General features: G+C 42.7%; 1 protein-coding gene across 1 annotated transcript in view; it reads left to right on the top strand.

Annotated features, from left to right (window-relative positions):
- Positions 1 to 267: 267 nt before the first annotated feature.
- The window catches only part of RANBP9 (RAN binding protein 9), a 90,270-nt gene continuing 70,127 nt past the window's right edge, over positions 268 to 20,410 (top strand). The window contains exons 1-2 of the mRNA XM_003823158.6: positions 268 to 1,184; positions 15,218 to 15,329. Of these exons, the coding sequence (XP_003823206.2) occupies positions 623 to 1,184; positions 15,218 to 15,329 (674 nt within the window). The 5' untranslated portion in view covers positions 268 to 622. The remainder of the gene's footprint in view (positions 1,185 to 15,217; positions 15,330 to 20,410) is intronic.

Below are 20,410 nucleotides of genomic sequence, written 5' to 3'. Positions count from 1 at the left end.
GCGACGACAACAAAAAGAAGTCAAGTGGGAGGGGATTCGCCGGCGAGGGGGGCGACGGCGGCCGCCAAGGGAGAGGAGGCGGACACCTCCGAAGGGACCCGCGGTGCCGGGAGCCCAGCGATCCTGCCCACGAGCGACTGGCGGGCCCGGGAGGACGCCTCGCGGCGCACAGCCGGGAGCCCCGCGGCCCGCCCCCTCGCACCGCTCGCGCCTCTCTCGCGCCTCCGTCCCGCCCCCTCGCCTAGCGCCGCCCGCGCGCAGCGTCTCGCGCCGGCCCGGCCCGCCCGCCGGGAAACAGCCGCGAGAGCAGCGGCCGCGGCGGCCGCCAGCGCGCCTTCCCCTCCCGCGCTCCCGCGTCGCCCCCGCCCTCGGCGCCTCGTACCCGGGCCGCGCGCCCGCGCTCCGGCCAACGTTCTCTCCCGGCCTCCCGGGCCCGCCGCCCACTCCCGCGTCTCCGAGCTCCTCAACCGCCGCGGTCTCCCTGGGCGCGCGGCCCGCCGCCTGCTTCCGGGGCGGGCGGACTGGGCGCCTGGTGCCGGCGGCCGCAGCGACAGCGCCCCCGGGAAGCAGAGGAGGAAGGAGAGAAGAGGTGGAGGTGGCCGCAGGCTGAGTCGCGGCCGGGATGTCCGGGCAGCCGCCGCCGCCGCAGCAGCAACAGCAGCAGCAGCTGTCGCCGCCACCGCCGGCGGCCTTGGCCCCAGTCTCCGGAGTCGTCCTGCCGGCGCCCCCGGCCGTCAGCGCCGGCTCCTCTCCGGCCGGCTCGCCCGGCGGCGGTGCGGGCGGCGAAGGCTTAGGGGCCGCGGCGGCCGCCCTGCTCCTCCATCCTCCGCCGCCGCCGCCCCCGGCCACCGCGGCCCCGCCGCCCCCGCCGCCGCCCCCGCCTCCCCCTGCCTCAGCGGCCGCCCCCGCCAGCGGGCCGCCCGCTCCCCCGGGCCTTGCAGCGGGCCCCGGCCCGGCCGGAGGAGCCCCGACCCCAGCTCTGGTGGCGGGCAGCAGCGCCGCGGCCCCCTTCCCTCACGGGGACTCGGCCCTGAACGAGCAGGAGAAGGAGTTGCAGCGGCGGCTGAAGCGCCTCTACCCGGCCGTGGACGAACAAGAGACGCCGCTGCCTCGGTCCTGGAGCCCGAAGGACAAGTTCAGCTACATCGGCCTCTCTCAGAACAACCTGCGGGTGCACTACAAAGGTACTGGGCGTGTGTCCTGCGGTGGGAGTGGGGCACTGACCCGACGTGGCCGGCCGCCGCTGCGCCGCTCTCGACCCGCCCCCGACCCCCGCCCTCGCGGGCTCTGCCCTCGGAGGCCACTCGCCGCCTGTTGTGCTGCTCCGGGTGGGCGCGGGGGTCGCGGTGAAGGGTCCGAGGGTGAGGGGCGAGATTCTTGGAAAAGGAAGGTGAGTAGAATGCCCCAGGGTAGAAAGGAGCTGGTAATCCTAGACCAGGAGCAGGACACCTTGAGGGAATCCGGGATGACAGGACAGAACTGGCTTTCTGATTTCCCTGGGAGATAAATCTTGGGGCTTGGGTAGAGGAATCCATGGACTCGGAGTTGGGTTACATTGTTCTCCAGGTGGTGGGTCAGCCGTTCTCCTCTTACAAGGGGGGAAGAGAGGCACGATTCTGAGGTATGATATCTAATTAAGAGAGAGCAGGGATACACAGGGGGAGGAGTAATCAAAATTAGGCCAGAGATTGTCTAGGGGGACAAAAGGACAAGGGGCCCAAGTTTGCCATCAATATATTTTAGTAAAAGCAACCGGGAGGGTAAGAGAAGGCAACCCCAGGAACACCCTTTTTCTTAGGAGAGCAGAAACCTACCCCTCCCGATTGGAAGTGCCCTATACAGGTCCTTAGGTGTTGATATTACATGAAGTCTTGTTGAAAACGAAGATGGAACAAAATGCAGCTTAGCATTTTGAAGAAAATTGGCTTATGTTTTACATTTGCAGTTAAAAACAACAACCTTAGGCTTGTGCTTGCCCCTTTCCTCCCTCACCTACCTCTCCTAGGTTAAAACAAAGCTGGAAGCAAATCAGTTGTATATAAAATTATGAATTGCTATGGGAACTATTGAAATGTAGCCCAATTTAATAGCATGTATCAAGTTTACTTGTGTGGAAGAAAAAAAAATCAACCTAACGTATCAGTCTGTCTGGAAACAAATCCAGGGTTTTAGGCCCCAAACCTAAAGCAGAAGCTTTTACATTCACGGCAGCCTCACTTTGATTGGCTGTAAAGGGGTCTACTCAGATCCTAGTGACATGTATGTAGAGGAGATAAACAACCTTGTGGTTAAATTCTTAACTTATACGGGACTGAAATTTGAGAAGAAGCTTGATAAGTAAGTTACTATTTAATCAGAAAGGCGAATGGCAATAGAAATCTACCAAATGATTTGGCTGCAAAGAATCACGCACAAAAATAGGCCTTGTTGAACATTCTTTTTATTCTCGCCATACATCCAAAGAAGTACTTCCAAGTGTTATCCTCCTTAATCTAAACGTCTGAACGTTTCATTCACAATATCAAATCTTTGTTTTTTCTCAAGTTAGGACCTTTTGTTAATTTCCTTGTGAAGTATTTCTACTTTTATGTTGTAATTTGTGTGAACGGTGCTGTTATGAGGTGTTTACTTCTGATCTGGCTGCCAGAAAGCTATTGTTAGATGTGACAGAATTTTATAATTTTAAATTTATGGTTGACAGTAAATAATTTGCTCATAAAGTCAGAGCCAGTGTAGATGAACAAAGAATTCTAGATTTCCTGAGTTCTGCAGTCGTTTGTGGTTGTAGATATTTTACAAGACTGAGCCTCAGTTTCTTCCTCTGAGTGGTGTGTAAGTTGAGCTGGACGATTGGTAGGGAAATTTCCAGCTCTGAATTTCCGTGATGTCTAAGATTCGTGATTACTGTTTATTTAGTACTGTAAGGTGTCTTGATTAGTTTTAGTCTTTTACATAAAATTGATGATTAGGTCAGAGAAAAATACACGTTTATATGAAATTAGTTGGAGTTTGGAATATTTCTGACACTGCTGTCTCAGTTGTTTTTATTCTTGGCCTCTTTATTACTTTCTGTTGTGTAATACTAAGATTCACTTTCTGGGAACATAACTGTTTTATAAACATAAATCATTATTTCTGGAAGAACAGATTTTGTTGTTATCCTTTTACTTTCCCTCTCTTCTATCTTCCCTTTGTCTCTCTCTTACCCCTTGTCAGAAAGTCTTTTTCCCTTTCTACTGCCTCTTCCTCTTGTCTTGTTACTGTAGACTCTGTGTGTGTGTGTGTGTGTGTGTGTGAGTTTTCCGTTGTTACTGTTGATTTTCTGCGTGTTTTCTGAGAGGACCACGCCGATTGTGGTGGGCAACTGTGTCCCAGTAGCAGTAGCAGTAGCAAAGGAGAAGTATCATAGAGAGTGGATAATACTTTAAAGTCACAGAATAAGAAGAGTGAATTTTTATTTAACCTATCATTGTGCTGCATTGGTTTTACCTAAGTATTATAAGACACTTTTAACAGTAAAAACTACTATTCATATATTCACGTATTACAGAATTTCAAAAGAATGATTTTAATTATTTTCCAGAGTGACGAGAATTTTCCTTATCTTTGAAATAGAAGTATTTTGCTTTCTTTTGCTCCAAAGGTATTCTGGTTTTTTGTTGTTGTTCTGGTGTTTTTGTGTGTGTGTGTGTGTGTGTGATAGGATTTCAACTTTGTTGCCTTGATGGAGTGCAGTGGTGCGATCATGGCTCACTGCAGTCTAGACCTCCTAGGCTCAAGGGATCCCCCTGCCTCCATCTCCCAAGTAGCTGGGACCACAGGCTCCTGTCACTATGCTGGGCTAAGTTGTAATTTTTTTGTGTGTGTGTGGAGATGGGGTCTTACTGTGTTGCCTAGGCTAGTGTTGAATGTCTGGGCTCCAGTGATCCTCCCACCTTGGCATCCCAAAGTACTGGAATTACAAGCCTGAGCCACTGTGTCCAGCCTGTATTCTGTTTTTAAGATGTTCTTCTAAATTGAAATTACTGCTTTTGGAAGCAGTATTGTTCCTTAAATGATTTGAAGAGATTAATGTTAGATAATACTAGACATGCAGATAAGGTTGATTGGATTGCAGAGGAACAACAGGGTATGTATAGTATATGTTAAATTTTTTTAAAGGCCTTTTGCTTAACAGTCACACAACAACTATTGAAAAACCCAGGGATAGCCCCTCTTGTTTTTGAAATTGTTGTCAGTATTGAATAAGTACAAATGTGACAAGTTTAGACTTAGTTATAATGATAACGGGAAAATAATTTTAATAAATATGACAATGGATTTAGTTTAAATGTTTCAACAACAGATTGCATTTTTATATTTTTCTAGTTATTACCACTATTTGGATATTTTATAGAGTGCTTTATATATACACACACTAGTGGATCTGGACAAGATCCTGGAATTTTCATTTTAAATTTTAGAGAGTGGTAGAACCTGGAGGTTAGATCTTCCCAGTCATGAGTAAATCAGGATTGAAAATTTTCACTAACTCCAGATTTAGTGTTCTTTTCACAGTCCCATAGTATTGCCTCTTTAAGTTCATATGAGACTTAATTATCTCAAGTAGATAAAATCCTGTGATCACATTTAGAACTTTTAAAGAATAGTTGAGATTGAAAATACTTACTCTGGGGGAAAAAGGTAACTGGAACACAGTGCTTCAGAAAAGTCCAGGCACCTTGATTTTACTAATTTAGAACAGTTTAGAAGAAATCCAAGGTAAGTCAAAGTTGGGAATTATAGGAAGCAATGAAATAGTCAATTTCAGTGGGTGTGGTGGCTTACACCTGTAATCCCAGCACTTTGGGAGGCCAAAGTAGAAGGATCACTTGAGCCCAAGAGTTCTAGACCAGCCCGGGCAACATAGTGGGACCCCGTCTCTACCCCTAAAAATTAACCAGGCTAAGTGGCACACACTTGAAATCCCAGCCACTTAGGAGGCTGAGGGAGGAGGATTGGTTGAGCCCAGGAGGTTGAAACTTCAGTGAGCTATGATGGCCTGGGTGACAGAGTGAGACCCTATCTTAAAAAAAAATAAGTAAATAAATAGTGAATTGCATTTTTTTTTTTTTTTTTGAGACAGAGTCTTGCTCTATCGTCCAGGCTGGAGTGTGGTGGTACAATCTCTACTCATTGCAGCCTCTCCTGGGTTCATGCAGTTCTTCTGCCTCAGCCTCTTGAGTAGCTGGGATTACAGGCGCTTAGCACCACGTCCGGCTAATTCTTGTATTTCTAGTAGAGACGGGGTTTCACCATGTTGGCCAGGCTGGTCTTGAACTCCTGACCTCAGATGATCCGCCCGCCTGGGCCTCCCAAAGTGCCGGGATTACAGGCATGAGCCACTGCGCCTGGCCTGAATTGTCCTTTTTTTTTTTTTTTTAAGATGGAGTCTCGCTCTGCTGTTGTCAGGCTGGAGTACAGTGGCGCCATCTTGGCTCACTGCAACCTCCGCCTCCCGGGTTCAAGCAATTCTTCTGCCTCAGCCTCCTGAATAGCTCAGAATACAGGCGTGCGCCACCACGCCTGGCTAATTTTTGTATTTTTAGTAGAGGGGAGGTTTCAACATGTTGGCCAGGGTGGTCTCGATCTCTTGACCTCGTGATCTGCCCGCCTCGCCCTCCCAAAGTGCTGGGATTACAGGCGTGAGCCACAGTGCCCAGCCAGAATTTCACTTTTTAATTGAAATGTTATGAACAATAACCAAATAGGTTGAACTTTTTTGTTGTTTTTTGAGACCGAGTCTTGCTGTGTTGCCCAGGCTGGAGTGCAGTGGCGCGATCTCGGCTCACTGCAAGCTCCGCCTCCCGCGTTCACGCCATTTTCCTGCCTCAGCCTTCCAAGTAGCTGGGACTACAGGTGCCCGCCGCGACGCCCGGCTAATTTTTTGTACTTTTAGTAGAGATAGGGTTTCACCGTGTTAGCCAAGGTGGTCTCTTATCTGCTGACCTAGTGATCCACTCGCCTCAGCCTCCCAAAGTGCTGGGATTACAGGCGTGATAGGTTGAACTTTTGTTATACTTACTCTGTCTTTCCCACCTGTACCCCCAGTCATTAGCCCTTGAACACTTCCTAAATATAATTGCTTATCTAATTTCTTGCACTTTTTAAGTTTGAACAGATATTTCAACATGCTTGCTTACAAGTGCAAATGTCTGTTAAGCATTATGGGGGTGATATAAAAATGTTTCTTTTTTTTTTTTTTGAGACGGAGTCTTGCTCTGTCGCCCAGGCCCAGGCTGCAGGGCAGTGGCGCGATCTCCGCTCACTGCAAGCTCCGCCTCCTGGGTTCAGACCATTCTCCTGCTTCAGCCTCCCCAGTAGCTGGGACTACAGGCGCCTGCCACCACGCCTGGCTAATTTCTTTTGTATTTTTAATAGAGACGGGGTTTCACCGAGTTAGTCAGGATGGTCTTGATCTCCTGACCTTGTGATCTGCGCGCCTTGGCCTCCCAAAGTGCTGGGATTACAGGCGTGAGCCACCGCACCCGGCCTAAAAATGTTCCTTAAAATGAAGGAATTGAAGAATTACTTGCCAAGATTTTGGGAAATTAGGTTTAAAAATGCCAGTTGGTAACTGCAAGAATCAAGTAAATCTAATAATCATGCAGAACAGTAGACAATAATCATGTATATTCTTTTTTTTGTTTTTTGTTTTTTTTTGAGACAGAATCTTGCTCTGTCGCCCAGGCCGAAGTGCAGTGGTGGCAGTATGTCAGCTCACTGCAACCTCCATCTCCTGGATTCAAGTGACTTTCCAGCCTCAGCCTCCCAAGTAGCCGGCATTACAAGCGCCTGCCACCACGCCTGGCTAATTTTTGTATATTTAGTAGCGATGGGGTTTTGCCATGTTGGCCAGGCTGGTCTGGAACTCCTGACCTCAAGTGATCTGCCTGCCTTGGCTTCTCAAAGTGCTGGGATTATAGGCGTGAACCACTGCACCCAGCCTAATGATATATATTCTGCTAGACTAGACAATTTATATGTGTTTTTCACTGTTCATTTCTTCATTTATTTAATAAGCTTTTAGTGAATGTTTACTTTGTGCTAGGTTCTGGACACTCAGAGGTGGAGAAGATACTGTCATTGAATTCAGAGAGCTCAGAGGACATAAAATAGAGTAGTAAGGGAAATATTATAGGGAGTACTGTGGAAAATAGGAGCGTCTAACCCAGGCTGACATTGGAAAGAATGAAGGAAGTGTAGGTATCCGGGATAGCTTCTTGGAGGAGTCGAGGCTAGTGGTCAGTCTTAAAAGATGAGTAGGATATAGGAGAAAGGGAGGGGCTAGGTGTTGCAAATGAAGGAAAAGCAAAAACATAGAGAATTACTTTATGTGTCTGGTTTTACAAGCAATTTTGGGTTGGCATTTAGAGTATGTGACAAGGAGCATCTGGGAAAAGATCAATTAGGAGGCTTTTTTTTTTCTCTCTCTCTCTTTTGAGGCAGAGTCTGACTCCATTGTCCAGGCTAGAATGCAGTGGTGCGATCTAGGCTCACTGCAACCTCTGCCTCCTGGGCTCAAGTGATCCTCCCACCTCAGCATCCTGAATAGCTGCAACTACAGGCACGTGCCACCATTCCCAGCTAATTTTTTGTATTTTTTTGTAGAGAAGGGGGTTTTGCCATGTTGCCCAGGCTGGTGTCGAATTCCTGAGCTCAAGCCATCTGCCTGCCTTAGCCTCCCAAAGTGCTAGGATTACAGGCAGGAGCCACTGTACCTGGCCCAGTTAGGAGCCCTATGGAATATTTTGTTGAGTTTAGATCTTATTCTGTAGGAGATGGAGAATCATCAAAGGATTTTAAATGGGAAGTGACTGGCTCATATCTTCATTTTTGTCAGATTATGCAGCTGATTGGAAGATAGATTCAAGAGGTTACAAGAGTGGGAATAGTAAATTCATTTAGAAGACTATTGAAGTAGACCATGTTACAATTGACCTCAGCTGGGTCAGTGGTAAGGACAGAGAAAGGCAGATGTATTTGTGAGATATTTAAAAGTAATACTGAGAGGATATGAGGAATGATGGTGAGAGAAATCAAAGAAAATGTTTGGGTTTCCAACTCTATTAGGATGATGTTTGGGTCTTTAGCTGTTAGGCTCTTGCAGTGAACCATGAATAAAATAATGATTGTGAAGGAGACTGTATTACAGTATAGTTGGAGATAAGTAAAAATGGGAATCTCAGCCCTGTGATCTGACTTCTCGGAAACCAGAAGAAGCCAAAGAAACAAGCCTTACAGAAAGAACAGGAACAGGTCTTTTGGAGTTAAGGGGACTCTAACTGGTCTTAACAGTCATGACTTAATTCTATTCTATTAAAATGACTCAGCTCCAATCACTAGTTTCTGGTTGTTTTATTTCTTTTTCCCTACTGACTGGCTTATCCTTTCCTTCCTATGTCAAATTCCTGAGAGACTTAACAGATTGGCCTGGCTAATTGCTATGATTCTTAGTTGGGCAGAGCTTTTCATTACAGACTATGTTGTGAATTGGTGGCCTTCAAGTCAGGTGCTAACCTGTGTTGAATCAGCTGTAGGAATGGTGGTAATTATAAAATACAAAATACCCTGCTGGTACAAGGATAGTCTGGGTCTCACTTCTTTCGGTAGGGACAATGTGTGAGGCAGTTTCTCCTAGGAAGGGTTGGCAGTTAACCATAATTGATCTGAAGCTTGGGAGAGAGGTCTAGGTCGTGACTCATTTAGGAGTCACTTGTAGGTGGTAGTTGAAACTCAAGAGTATTTGAAAGAGAGAGGGAGAATAGAGTGAGAAAAAGCAGTGGGCCAAAGATGGGGACCCTGAAAAACACCAACATTGAAAGACTAGAGGGAGCAGAAAAGAAATGGTAGGTCCCCAGACATCAAGGAGATTGGTGTCACAGAAGCTGAGCACGGGAGGGTGCAGTGGCTCACACCTGTAATCCCAAAACTTGGGGAAGTCGAGGTGGGAGGACTGCTTGAACCCAGGAAGTTGAGGCTGTAGCCAGCGGTGATCATGCCACTGCATTTTAGCCTGGGCAACAGAATGAGACACTGTCTCAAACAGCCTCCCCACCTTCCCTAGAAATGAGGAAGTGATATTTAGTGTCTGTTGCAACAGATAGGTTTAGTAGGATAGGCACAGATAGTTTTCCACTACGTTTGGAAATTAGATCATTGTGACTTTAGGGAGAGCAGTTTGAATTGAGTGATGGGGCAAAAACCAGATTTCAGTGGGTTGAAAGAGTAAATGAAAGGACCAAGTAGAGAGGATAGTGAATAGAGATTATCCTTGAGAAATATAGATGAAGGAAGAGATTAGGCATTTCCTAGAGGAGGATGGAGGTTAAGGTAGGATTTTTTTTTTTCCTCTAATTTTTAACGGCTGATAGTGGAGTTACGTTTTACCTGGGGTTTAGCTTCTAATGTCAGCATAGAAGATGAAAATCCTACATAACCAAAATTATCCTTAAAAATTCCTTTGGAAAGTATTGTGTTAGAGACCACTGTGTCATTTCTTAGTCAATCTTGTTTTAATTTGGTTGTATAGGTAAAACTGAAGCGACATAAATTAAATGAAAATACTATATTATATTAGTCCAAGGTATGGTGTTCCAGGAAATGTATACAAAATTTAACGTTTTAACAAATAAAATTGATTAGCCTACCTGGTTATTATTACTATTTTTTCTTGAACAGAGTCTCGCTTTGTCAGGCCGGATCCCAGGTTTAAGCAATTCTCCTCCCTCAGCCTCCCGAATAGTTGAGATTATACACACCCGCCACCATGCCTGGCTAAGTTTTATGTTTTTAGTAGAGATGGGATTTCACCATGTTGGCCAGGCTGGTCTCGAACTCCTGACCTCAAGTGATCCACCCACCTTGGCCTCCCAAAGTGCTGGGATTACAGGCATGAGCCACTGCGCCCGGCCTTGTTATTACTTTTAAGGTAAAAAATTATATACCACCAACTCTGGTACATTACTGACAATGATTTATATGTAGCACGGAGGCATAGAATTTGTGAAAAGTGTACATTTTGGGGACATTGTCCCTTTACAGATTGAGGGGAAGGAGAGATTAGAGAGGAAGATAATGAAATACAAGCTTGAGAGGCTGACAGAGAGGCTTCTAGAGAGGAAACTGGTTCCAGAGTCCAGAATGGTTGGTCTTGGAGAGGAGAGTACAGACTGTTCTTTGATAATAGTGGAAGAGGTGAAGACTGCCATGGACATAGATCACTTTGTAATAAAAGAGTGGAGAGTTGAATATGACCATAGCTAATGGCCTCCCGTTTTTTGTTTTTTTGTTTTTTTTTTTTTTTTGAGATGGAGCCTTGCTCTTGTCGCCCAGGCTGGAGTGCAGTGGTACAACGTTGGGTCACTGCAATCTCTGCCTCCAGGGTTCAAGCCATTCTTCCGCCTCAGCCTCCCAAGTAGCTGGGAATACAGTTGCGCACCACCATGCCTGGCCACTTTTTGTATTTTTAGTGGAGATGGGGTTTTATGTTGGCCAGGCTGGTCTCGAACTCCAGACCTCAGGCAATCCGCCTGCCTTGGCCTCCCAAAGTGCTGGGATTACAGGTGTGAGCCACTGCACCCAGCTGGCCTCCTGTTTTCTTGATAAGAGGCGAGGTACTTTGCTCATGAATTTGAGTAGAGGATGTAAAGTTTAAAGTAAATGATGAAAATGTGGACTAAGCCATTGAGAGGGATAGGGAATAAGCTGACAACATTTCTAAAAATATTGTTGGTAGCATTGAGAGTGCTCAGTTGACATCATTAGTTCATAGCAGTGGCTGTTCATAAGATTTTGGACTTTATTCATTGGAAGTCAACTGTCCAGTGTGGGAGTATGGAAGGTAGATTATAATACTGAGAGTGTCATTTTGCTGGTTGGATATGATAGAATGATGGGCATATGAGGGAAATCAAGGATATTTGAGAGCTTTAAGTGATTACCATGTAGCCTGTCCTGGAAGAGGAAAAAGGGAGAAAAAAAACAAAGAGTTTGAGGAATTAGAGTTCCCATGATGTTGAAGTATAGACGTGAAGGCTTTAGAAAGGGGATAGAACAGGACGGTGTGTTCTGGAGGAAGATACCGGTGTTTCTGCAATAATGTCCTGAATGCGTGGCTGGAAAACCATGTTTTCCACAAAATCAGTGCGCTAAAAGTAACAGGACTTATGCAAACTATAAAGCTGGAGCAACCCCTTAAAACCTTGGGAACTTTGTAAGCATTAATCAGAACACTACAAAAATTACAGTCCTAGTAAAATAAAAGCCCAGTTAAATTTTCACTGTGCCCGATATTACAGGTGGCTTGGTCTGTTGCAGCTTTAGACTCTGGGTCTTGAGCTTTTGCTTCTTCAAGAAGGAATGATTGAAGTTAGAGTGGAAGTTAGCGGGAATAAAGAGGTTCAGGAATTAAAACGCAGGGAAAAAATAATTAAACGTGAGTGTTAAGTGTGTAAATGTGCAGGAGAGATACATGTTGCTATGAGGGCTTGTAAAAAGGAGCTTCAACCAAGTTGGAGAGATTAGAGAAAGAATATTTGAGGAAGTAAAGCTTGAGCTAAGATTTAAAGTGTGAGTAGGACCTACTCAGGCGAAGAAGGAAAGGTGGAGGGAATAGCATGTGTACAGACTGGCCTGATCAATGTGAAGAATTGAAATAGTGCTGATGCGGCTGGAGCAGAAAGGAGGTGGAAAGTGCAGGTGGAGAGCAAGACCAGACAAGGTGCTCAGGAAGCGTGTCTTTTTCCTAGGCCAAAGAGGAGGCTTTGGAAGGAATCTTAGTTGTATTGAGGGCTACTGATACAAGGACGGCTAATTTATATTTCCAGAAAGGCACTGGCTGGCTGCATGTTGGCGAGTGGAAGGGAGTGGGAATGGGGTAGAATGGTTTATTCAAACTCTTTCCATCAGATTGTTTGAATAAAAAGAGCTAAACTTGCTAGCCTTAGAATTGGGAAGTATTACATATGTTTTCTTCTAAAGCCACATAGAAAACACTTAATACTGAAGACTTTGTAGTTTTAAAAGTTTAAACTTTGGTAGTATGAGGTTGTTTTTTGGTTACCACAGAATTTGAGGTAATAATAAACTTTCAGGTGATGAGCATTGTTAGAAATAGGCCCTTTGCTGCTGATATTACAAGTTTGAGCATCCCAAATCTGAAATTCAAAATGCTTTCAGAATTCAAAACTTGATTTTTTATTTTTTTATTTTTGGGACAGAGTCTCACTCTATTGTTCAGGCTGGAGTGTAGTGGCGCTGTCAGGTCCTTGCAACTTCTGCCTCCCAAGTTCAAGCGATTCTTGTGCCTCAGCCTCCTGAGTAGCTGGGATTACAGGCGCACACTACCATGCCAGGCTAATTTTTGTATTTTTAGTACAGACAGGGTTTCACCATGTTGGCCAAGCTGGTCTTGAACTCCTAACCTCAAGTGATCCGCCCGCCTCAGCCTCCCAAAGTGCTGGAATTACAGGCATGAGCCACCACGCCCGGCTCAAAGGAAATGCCCAATGAAACATTTTAGATTTTGGATTTTTGAATTTAGGATGCTCAACTGGTAAGTATGCACAAATATTGTAAAATCTGAAAAAAATCTAAAACACTTCTGGTCCCAAGCATGTCAGATAAGGGATACTCAACTTGGACTGGTCTCATTTAAGAAATAATATGAAACCTTATAATCTTGCATTTAAACTTTTCCTTATACCTTTTACATCTAATTTAAATTTTAATTTAAACATGAAACAAATCTTTTTAGTTTTAATATTTACAGAATTTATCTGCAATTAGTGAATCATAACAAATATAATGGATACTTGAAGATTTATAACTGGTACTTTGTAGTAATTTTTGCATAATGGAAAAATGTATGGGATTTTAATTCATGCATGGATCTAATATATGTTTCTACCAATTTGGGGCTGGGTATATAATGCGTAAAAATTTTATTTTTTTTTCTGTAGGCCCACAACAGATTACAGATTTCTTCATTTCAAAAAGTGAGGTTAAATAATACCTATTTCGTAAATGTTGAAAGAGAAAAATCCATACAAAAGCACCCAACTCTTTGAGAGACTGTTTACTTTCAAATATTGGTTTCTTTCTCTTTTCCCGTAGAAGTAGTCAGAATAGGACATGGGGATATGTGAAGTGATCCCCGAATGTTCATTGTAACTAAATCCTTCATGTGGGTTCAGAGCTCACACTAGATCAGGTTTCTTGAATTTAAATCCCAGCACAAATCCTGGTTTGGAATTCGCTTTTAGCAGTATGACTTTGGGCGAGTTTCATTATCTTCCCTTGGATTCCTCAACTGTGAAATGATAATAGATAGTACCTACCTCATGGGGTTGTTTTGGATATTAAATGAGTTAATAAACTTAATGCTCTTAGAGCAGTGCCTTTCACATGGCATTAAATATATGTAACTATTATTTGTTATTAAGAATACTTTGGGATTACTTTATCACTAAAAGTTTGGGTCACTCCCCTTAAAAAATCAGTGGATTTAGAACTGCAGTTAGATTTTGTTTAGATAGTTTTCTATAGATTTATTTGTAACAATCTAATTTTTAAATATGTAGTTTCCATGGCCTTTTCTCAGGTAACTTAATTATTTGAACATATTTTGACTGAAAAATGTGTTTTACTGCCACCATAATTAAATTTTATTAAAAAGTGACTAGTGCACAGACTTGTGCAATAGTTTCTTTTCTGCTGCTTAGCTCAGTGTAAATCTGTTACCTGCATCATATGTTAAAGTAGTTTTGATGCATGTAAATACTGTTGCTTCCATTTTTGTCTTGCCTAGCCAAGCTTGTTGACTCCTTATGGTCACCAGGCTAAAAGAACTTCTGCCCATAACCCAAGTTTCCCTGGTAATGGAAGGAGTGGCAGAATTCATTCCATTTTTTTGTAGGGGGAGTGGGGGGTGTGAACATGTACTAATTTGCATTGCAAGTGTAAACTTAAGTGTTTAATAATAATAAGGCATGTGTTGGAAATTTGGTAAATTTGGTCAAGTGTGTGGTAAGGGAGGATATGATCTCATTCATGTGTGATGATTGTATATCTTAAGATACAATTTTTGACTTACAAGAAGGTATTTAGTTTTAAAACAATCATGATAAATTTGAGGAGAATTCTGCTACCCATGAAGATAATTTTATAGTATGACTGAAAGATTAATGCGAAGTTTGTATTGCGTGGAGCATATTTAACTAGAACACCCAAATAATGATTTAGAGTATTGTTTCTCATGCAGTCCTTTTGGGGATATGGAGACTTGTCTCACTCATACTCTATGAGTACTTTCTGACATGCTACTTCAACTTCTTTCTTTATTCTTCCATGGTTTTGTGGACATATTTTCTCTTAATATTGTCTACATGCTAGCTTTCAAGGTAATTTGTGTCTTGGGCGAGAGGTAGGGGAAGTGATTGTGAGTTTAGCAAACCCTATGGGATTAGAATTGAGGAATAGCTGGTTTAAAAAGTTTGAAAGCCATTATCTAAAAGATTTTCTAAAATGTCAGCAGTGGCATGGTGTTACTTCTGTTGTTTAAAAAGAAAAAAATACGTTTAGAAATTAGATGTATTTCTCAATAAGCTATTATTGGCCCAAGAGATTTTATGAATCAGCTTTAATTAATAAGACTATACCAAAGAACAAAACTGTAAATTCTTAAGAAAGCTGTTTTGCCAATTCAATCTAATTGTGTAAGATTTCACTTAGAAATATACAATACAGATGCTTCTGGTTTAAAGAGCCAGGACTTTGGCAAGAGTGTACAGAAATTATATAAGTTATATGCAAATTTAGACCTGATAAAATTAAGATCTTTCATGTTCTTCATACAGCCTTTTTCCTCTTAAAAATATAGTGTACTCTATAATGTCTTTTATTTAATTTGCATAAAAGGCTGCTAGGTTCAATTTCCATATTTGGATTCTGCAATCTTAATAAAACTAGTAATAGTGTGAAGAGTTCTGTGGATAACTTGGGCTATTTTGCATATTGGGTTCATGGTGATGATAAACGTTTTATTGAGTATTTGAACTGATAGGAGCAGAAATTATACATCATTCCAAAAACCTATATGTTCCTGAATTGTTTAAGGTTTTCATCTTTCAGTGAATATCTCATGTGACTTCTTTTTTCCTTCCTGTTTCATATGCAGGTCATGGCAAAACCCCAAAAGATGCCGCGTCAGTTCGAGCCACGCATCCAATACCAGCAGCCTGTGGGATTTATTATTTTGAAGTAAAAATTGTCAGTAAGGGAAGAGATGGGTAAGTAAATTTTGGTGAGAAAAATCGTTTGCTAGTTTTTTTGTTTTGGTTTATAATGTTTATGATGTAATTGGAAAGTTGGAATGCTGGAAATTTTGGTAATTGGAAAAGCGGAATCTGAATATTTCAGTATAACAGATTGGATCTGGTTATGCTTAAATACTAGCTGAAGTTAAAGCTTGAGTTGGTGATATTAACTAAGCTTTTCTGGTAGGTTTATTATTAAAATGGAGAATTTGGAATTAAGGAATGAAGGGATGGTGACTCATTTTCCATGACTTTTCTTACACTGCTTTTTCCTGAATTCTGCTAAGAAGTTAAATCCTCTCAAAGCTAGTTATCATAGTCAGTTGGTGATTCATAGGTATTTTACAGATGTTGGACTTAGAATTTTAGGTTTCAGCTGGGAAATGTGTATTTGTGTGCTCTCAACTAGAGGAGATTTTCAAGGTTTAGGATGTGGTTTAGAAATTTCCAAATGAGAATTCCATGGTAGGGCCTGGAACCAAATTTTATATCATTGCTTTTCAGCTTGGGATTGGTGTGTGGTTTGTATGGGTATCAGAATTCACTTATGAGACTATTAAAAATATAGTAATTTTTGGGCCTTACCCCAAAAGTTCCTAAATTAGGATTTTCAGAAGTAGAGCTTTGGGCAAGATAGGCATTTTGAGAAAGCTCCACACTGAATTTTGGTGCCTATCCCTGGTTAAGCACTAATTACCTAGAATCATTGGATCTATCCTATAGTATTTCCTGATAACTTTATTGCATATCAGAGGTCTCTTAAAGCAGTCATAGGGTCATTAGTTGAGTTACCAAGACAAAGCTTATTGGGCTGTGTGGATAAGTTGCCCTGTGAGGTCAGTCAGATGGACCTCAAATCAAACCCCTCTTAGTGGTCCTCCTGTGTTTAATTAACCAAATAAGTGTATTCAGTAGATTACTCCTTTATCGGCTGAATATTCTCGATGTCAACAGTATGAGCAACAGAAAATAAAAACTTGGAATTCAGTGACAGCTTTTTATGTAACTGCCTCAGTTTTCTTAGGGTAATCAAGCCAAAGAGAAAATCAGAGATGCCAAGGATAGAGTGGTTGAGAGAGGCCCATATTGAAATAGGCACACGATTGTCACCATTTCTCACTTTACAAGCTGTATCATCAGTAAGCTGATTCTTTTTATACTTCAAATTATATGAACTTGACCTCATATTTGGCTGCAAATACCCTGATGATTCTCAAATCTAATGCTACATCTTAGCTTATTCCCTCGAGCTCCAGACAACGTGTCTAACCAAATGTTTGCATTTGAATGTCCCACAGGGATTTAAATTTAGCTTGTTTAAAATCTTTTTCTGAAAAAAAAAACAAAAAACAAAAAAACAAAAAACATTTGGTTGGTGGTTTCACTATTGCTAGAAACTTGAGAATTTCCTGCTTTTAACTTTTCTGTTCATCTCTACTGCCTCTCCCTTTGTCAGATCTCAATTATTTATCTGCTGAATTACTCTCAGATAGTTGGTTGATGGGTCTCCAGTTGCTGCCTGTTTTGCTCTTATTCTAGTCTGTAACTGTTGTCAGTGTTCTTAGTAATAAAAAACTGAGTTGCCTCTACCCGTTTTTTGAGGTATCTGTTGCTTCAAGGATCAAATGTAGAGCTTCTTAACAGGACCCCTCAGATCTGACTAGCTCTTGGGTCATTTTTCAGTCTCTTTGTAGCCAGGATACCTTATCCTTTTTCTTTTGTTTTTAAAATTAGGTATATTTTACATATAGTAAACTTTATTCTTTTTAGTGTACAGTTCTGTGAGTTTTGACAAACATGTATAGTCATATAACCAGCATCGCAGTCGATATGGGAGACTCCCCTTATCTGTGGGGGATACATTCCAAGACCCTTTGTGGATGCTTGAAACTGCAGGTAGTACTGAACTCTATATATACTATGTTTTTTTTCGGTCTGATAATTGAGAGGGCTACTCAGTGACTAAAGGGCATGTGGTAAATACAGCGTTGATATGCTAGACAAAGGAATGATTCCCAGGTGGGGACAGGGCGGGACTGAATCCAATGGCATGAGATTTTATCATGTTATTCAGAATGGCATGCAGTTTAAAACTTACAAATTGCTTATTTCTGGAATTTTCCAATTAATATTTTTGGACCTCAGTTGACTGTGGGTAACTGAAACACTGAGGAAAGCAAAACCACAGATAAATGCAGACTGCTTTATATAGAACAGCTCTATCATCCCCCAAAATTCTGCCATACTCTTTTGTAGACAACCCTTCCCCATATCTAGCTCCTGGTAACTGTTGACTGGTTTTCTGTCTCTATAGTTTGTCCATTTCAAGAATGGCATATAAATGGAATCATATAGTTTGTAGCCTTTTAAGTCTGGTATCTTTCACTTAGCATAACACATTCGAGATTCCTCCCTGTTGTATATATTCATAGAACAGTCCTTTTAAATCTAATTTTGTAGATAAGTGAACCAAAGTTTGCTTACCCACTCCCCAGTTGAAGAACTTCTCAGTTTCCAGTTTTTTGGCTGGAACTGTAAACATGTATATACAGGTTTTTGTGTAAACATAAGTTTTCTTTTCACGAGTAAGTATCTAGGAGTGGGATTGCTGGATTGTAGTTAAGTGTATTTTTAACTTTGTAAGAAACTGCCAAATTGTTTCACAAAGTGGCTATACTAGTTTGCATTTCGTTCTTTTTGTTTGTTTGTTTTTGTTTTTTTCTTGAGCCAGAGTCTCGCTCTGTCACCCAGGCTGGAGTACAGTGGTGCAGTCTTGGCTCACTGCAACCTCTGCCTCCCGGATTCAAGCAATTCTCCTGCCTCAGCCTCCTGAGTAGCTGGGATTACAGGCGCCCACCACCACACCTGGCTAATTTTTGTATTTTTAGTAGAGACGGGGTTTCACAATGTTGGCCAGGCTGGTCTCGAGCGCCTGACCTCAAATGATCCGCCTGCCTTGGCCTCCCAAAGTGCTGGGATTGCAGGCATGTGCCACAACACCCGGCCTCTAGCTTTTACATATATACGTTTTTCATATATATATTTTTTTCTCCTGAGCAAGACAGTAAGTTCCTTACAGACATACTTCGTGTGTTTCATGTGCTTGTTGAGTGACAGAAACCAGCCATGCTGTGGAGGGATATGATATCTGCTGCCACCCCCGGCTAATCTTTTGTATTTTTAGTAGAGTCGGGGTTTCACCATGTTGCCCAGGCTGGTGTTGAACTCCTGAGCTCAGGTGATCTGTCCACCTCGGCCTCCAAAAGTTCTGGGATTGCAGGTGTGAGCCACTGTGCCTGGCCCACTGGTTTGCATTTCTACCAGCAGTGTATGAGAGTTCCTGTTGATCTTAGCACTAGGTATTGTCATTTTAAAAAAAATTTTTAGCCATTATAATAGGTTTCTAGTGATTTCTTGCTGTGGTTTTAATTTATATTTCCGTAATGACTAATTATGTTGAAGAATCCCTAATTCTCACCTGCTCTTCACCTATAAGGTACCATTTGGAGTTCTCTGACTACGCATGCTGGCTTATATTTCTAGTTCCTTATGCATGCCCTTCCTTCACCTTCTCTTATCCCTTTCTCTATTTGCCTAGCTAATTAATTAGTCCTCAAGTCCTAGTTTAGGAGTACCTTTCTTATGGCATTTTCTCCTTAAAGTAGGAATATGCCTTTTCTATGCCTCCTTTACATTTTGGCCAGACTGTAATTATGATATTTGTATTGTTTCAATTGTCTGCTTACTGCCAACATGACCCTACAGATTTAAGAGTAAGGGACTATTTTAATTTCTATAACTCCAGTACTTAACTTATAGCTGGCTTTTAAAGGTATGAATAAATGAATGGATTAGAAGAAGTACTATTTCTTGTATGTTCTTGGAGAAAACTATTTTTTTGTTTGTTTGTTTTGTTTTGAGACAGAGTCTTGCTCTGTTGCCCAGGCTGGAGTGCAGTGGCACGATCTTGGCTCACTGTAACTTCCACCTCCTGGGTTCAAGCAATTCTGCCTGTCTCAGCCTTCCAAGTAGCTGGGATTACAGACATGTACCACCACACCTGGCTAATTTTTGTATTTTTGGTAGAGATGGGGTTTCACCCTGTTGCCCAGGCTGGTGTCAAACTCCTGACCTCAGGTGATCTGCCTGCCTCTGCCACCCAAAGTGCTGGGATTACAGGTGTGAGCCACTGTGCCCTGCCTTTTTGTTTTTTTTTGTTTTTTTTTGTTTTTTTTTTTTTTTGTTTTGAGACCGAGTTTCGCTCTTGTTGCCCAGGCTGGAGTGCAATGGTGTGATTTCAGCTCACTGTAACCTCTGCCTCCCAGGTTCAAGTGATTCTCCTGCCTCAGCCTTCCGAGTAGCTGGATTACAGGCATGCGCCACCACGCCCAGCTTATTTTGTGCTTTTAGTAGAGATGGTGTTTTGCCATGTTGGCCAGGCTGGTTTCGAACCCCTGACCTCAGGTGATCCACCTGCCTCAGCCTCCCAAAGTGCTGGGATTATAGGTGTGAGCCACCGCGCCTGGCCAAACTATTGTACTTCTTTGGTCACATTCATTTATCTCTCTGGTAAACGTGTCGAACAAAGTTCTAGGCCCAGCCCATTGTTTTTGGAAGCAAAGAACAATTCATTTATGAAAAAAAAGCAACTCGTATTGCTAATTTTGGCCAACTAATGTTTTTCTGGAGAAAAGATTGTTTCCTAAAAATCTCAACATCTTTGTAAAGCATGGACCAGAAAGAGTAGCTGTTAGGCACCTTTTGTTTGCAGTGATGTGTGCCCATCTGAGAGTTTATTCTGCTTAATTTAAAACTGAATTTTCGCTGGGCACAGTGGCTCTAGCCTTTAGCACTTTGAGAGGCTGATGCCGGTGGATCATGAGGTCAGGAGTTCAAGACCAGCCTGGCCAACATAGTGAAACCCCGTCTCTACTAAAAATACAAAAAATTAGCCAGGCGTGGTGGCAGGCACCTGTAATCCCAGCTACTTGGGGGGCTGGGGCAGGAGAATCGCTTGAACACAGGAGGCAGAGGTTGCAGTGAGCCGACCTCAT

This window comes from Pan paniscus, chromosome 5 (assembly GCF_029289425.2).
Source record: "Pan paniscus chromosome 5, NHGRI_mPanPan1-v2.0_pri, whole genome shotgun sequence".
In the NCBI taxonomy this organism is placed as follows: Eukaryota; Metazoa; Chordata; class Mammalia; order Primates; family Hominidae; genus Pan; species Pan paniscus.
The sequence above is the reverse complement of the archived record's forward strand: the minus strand, read 5'-3'. Positions and strand labels throughout refer to the sequence as shown.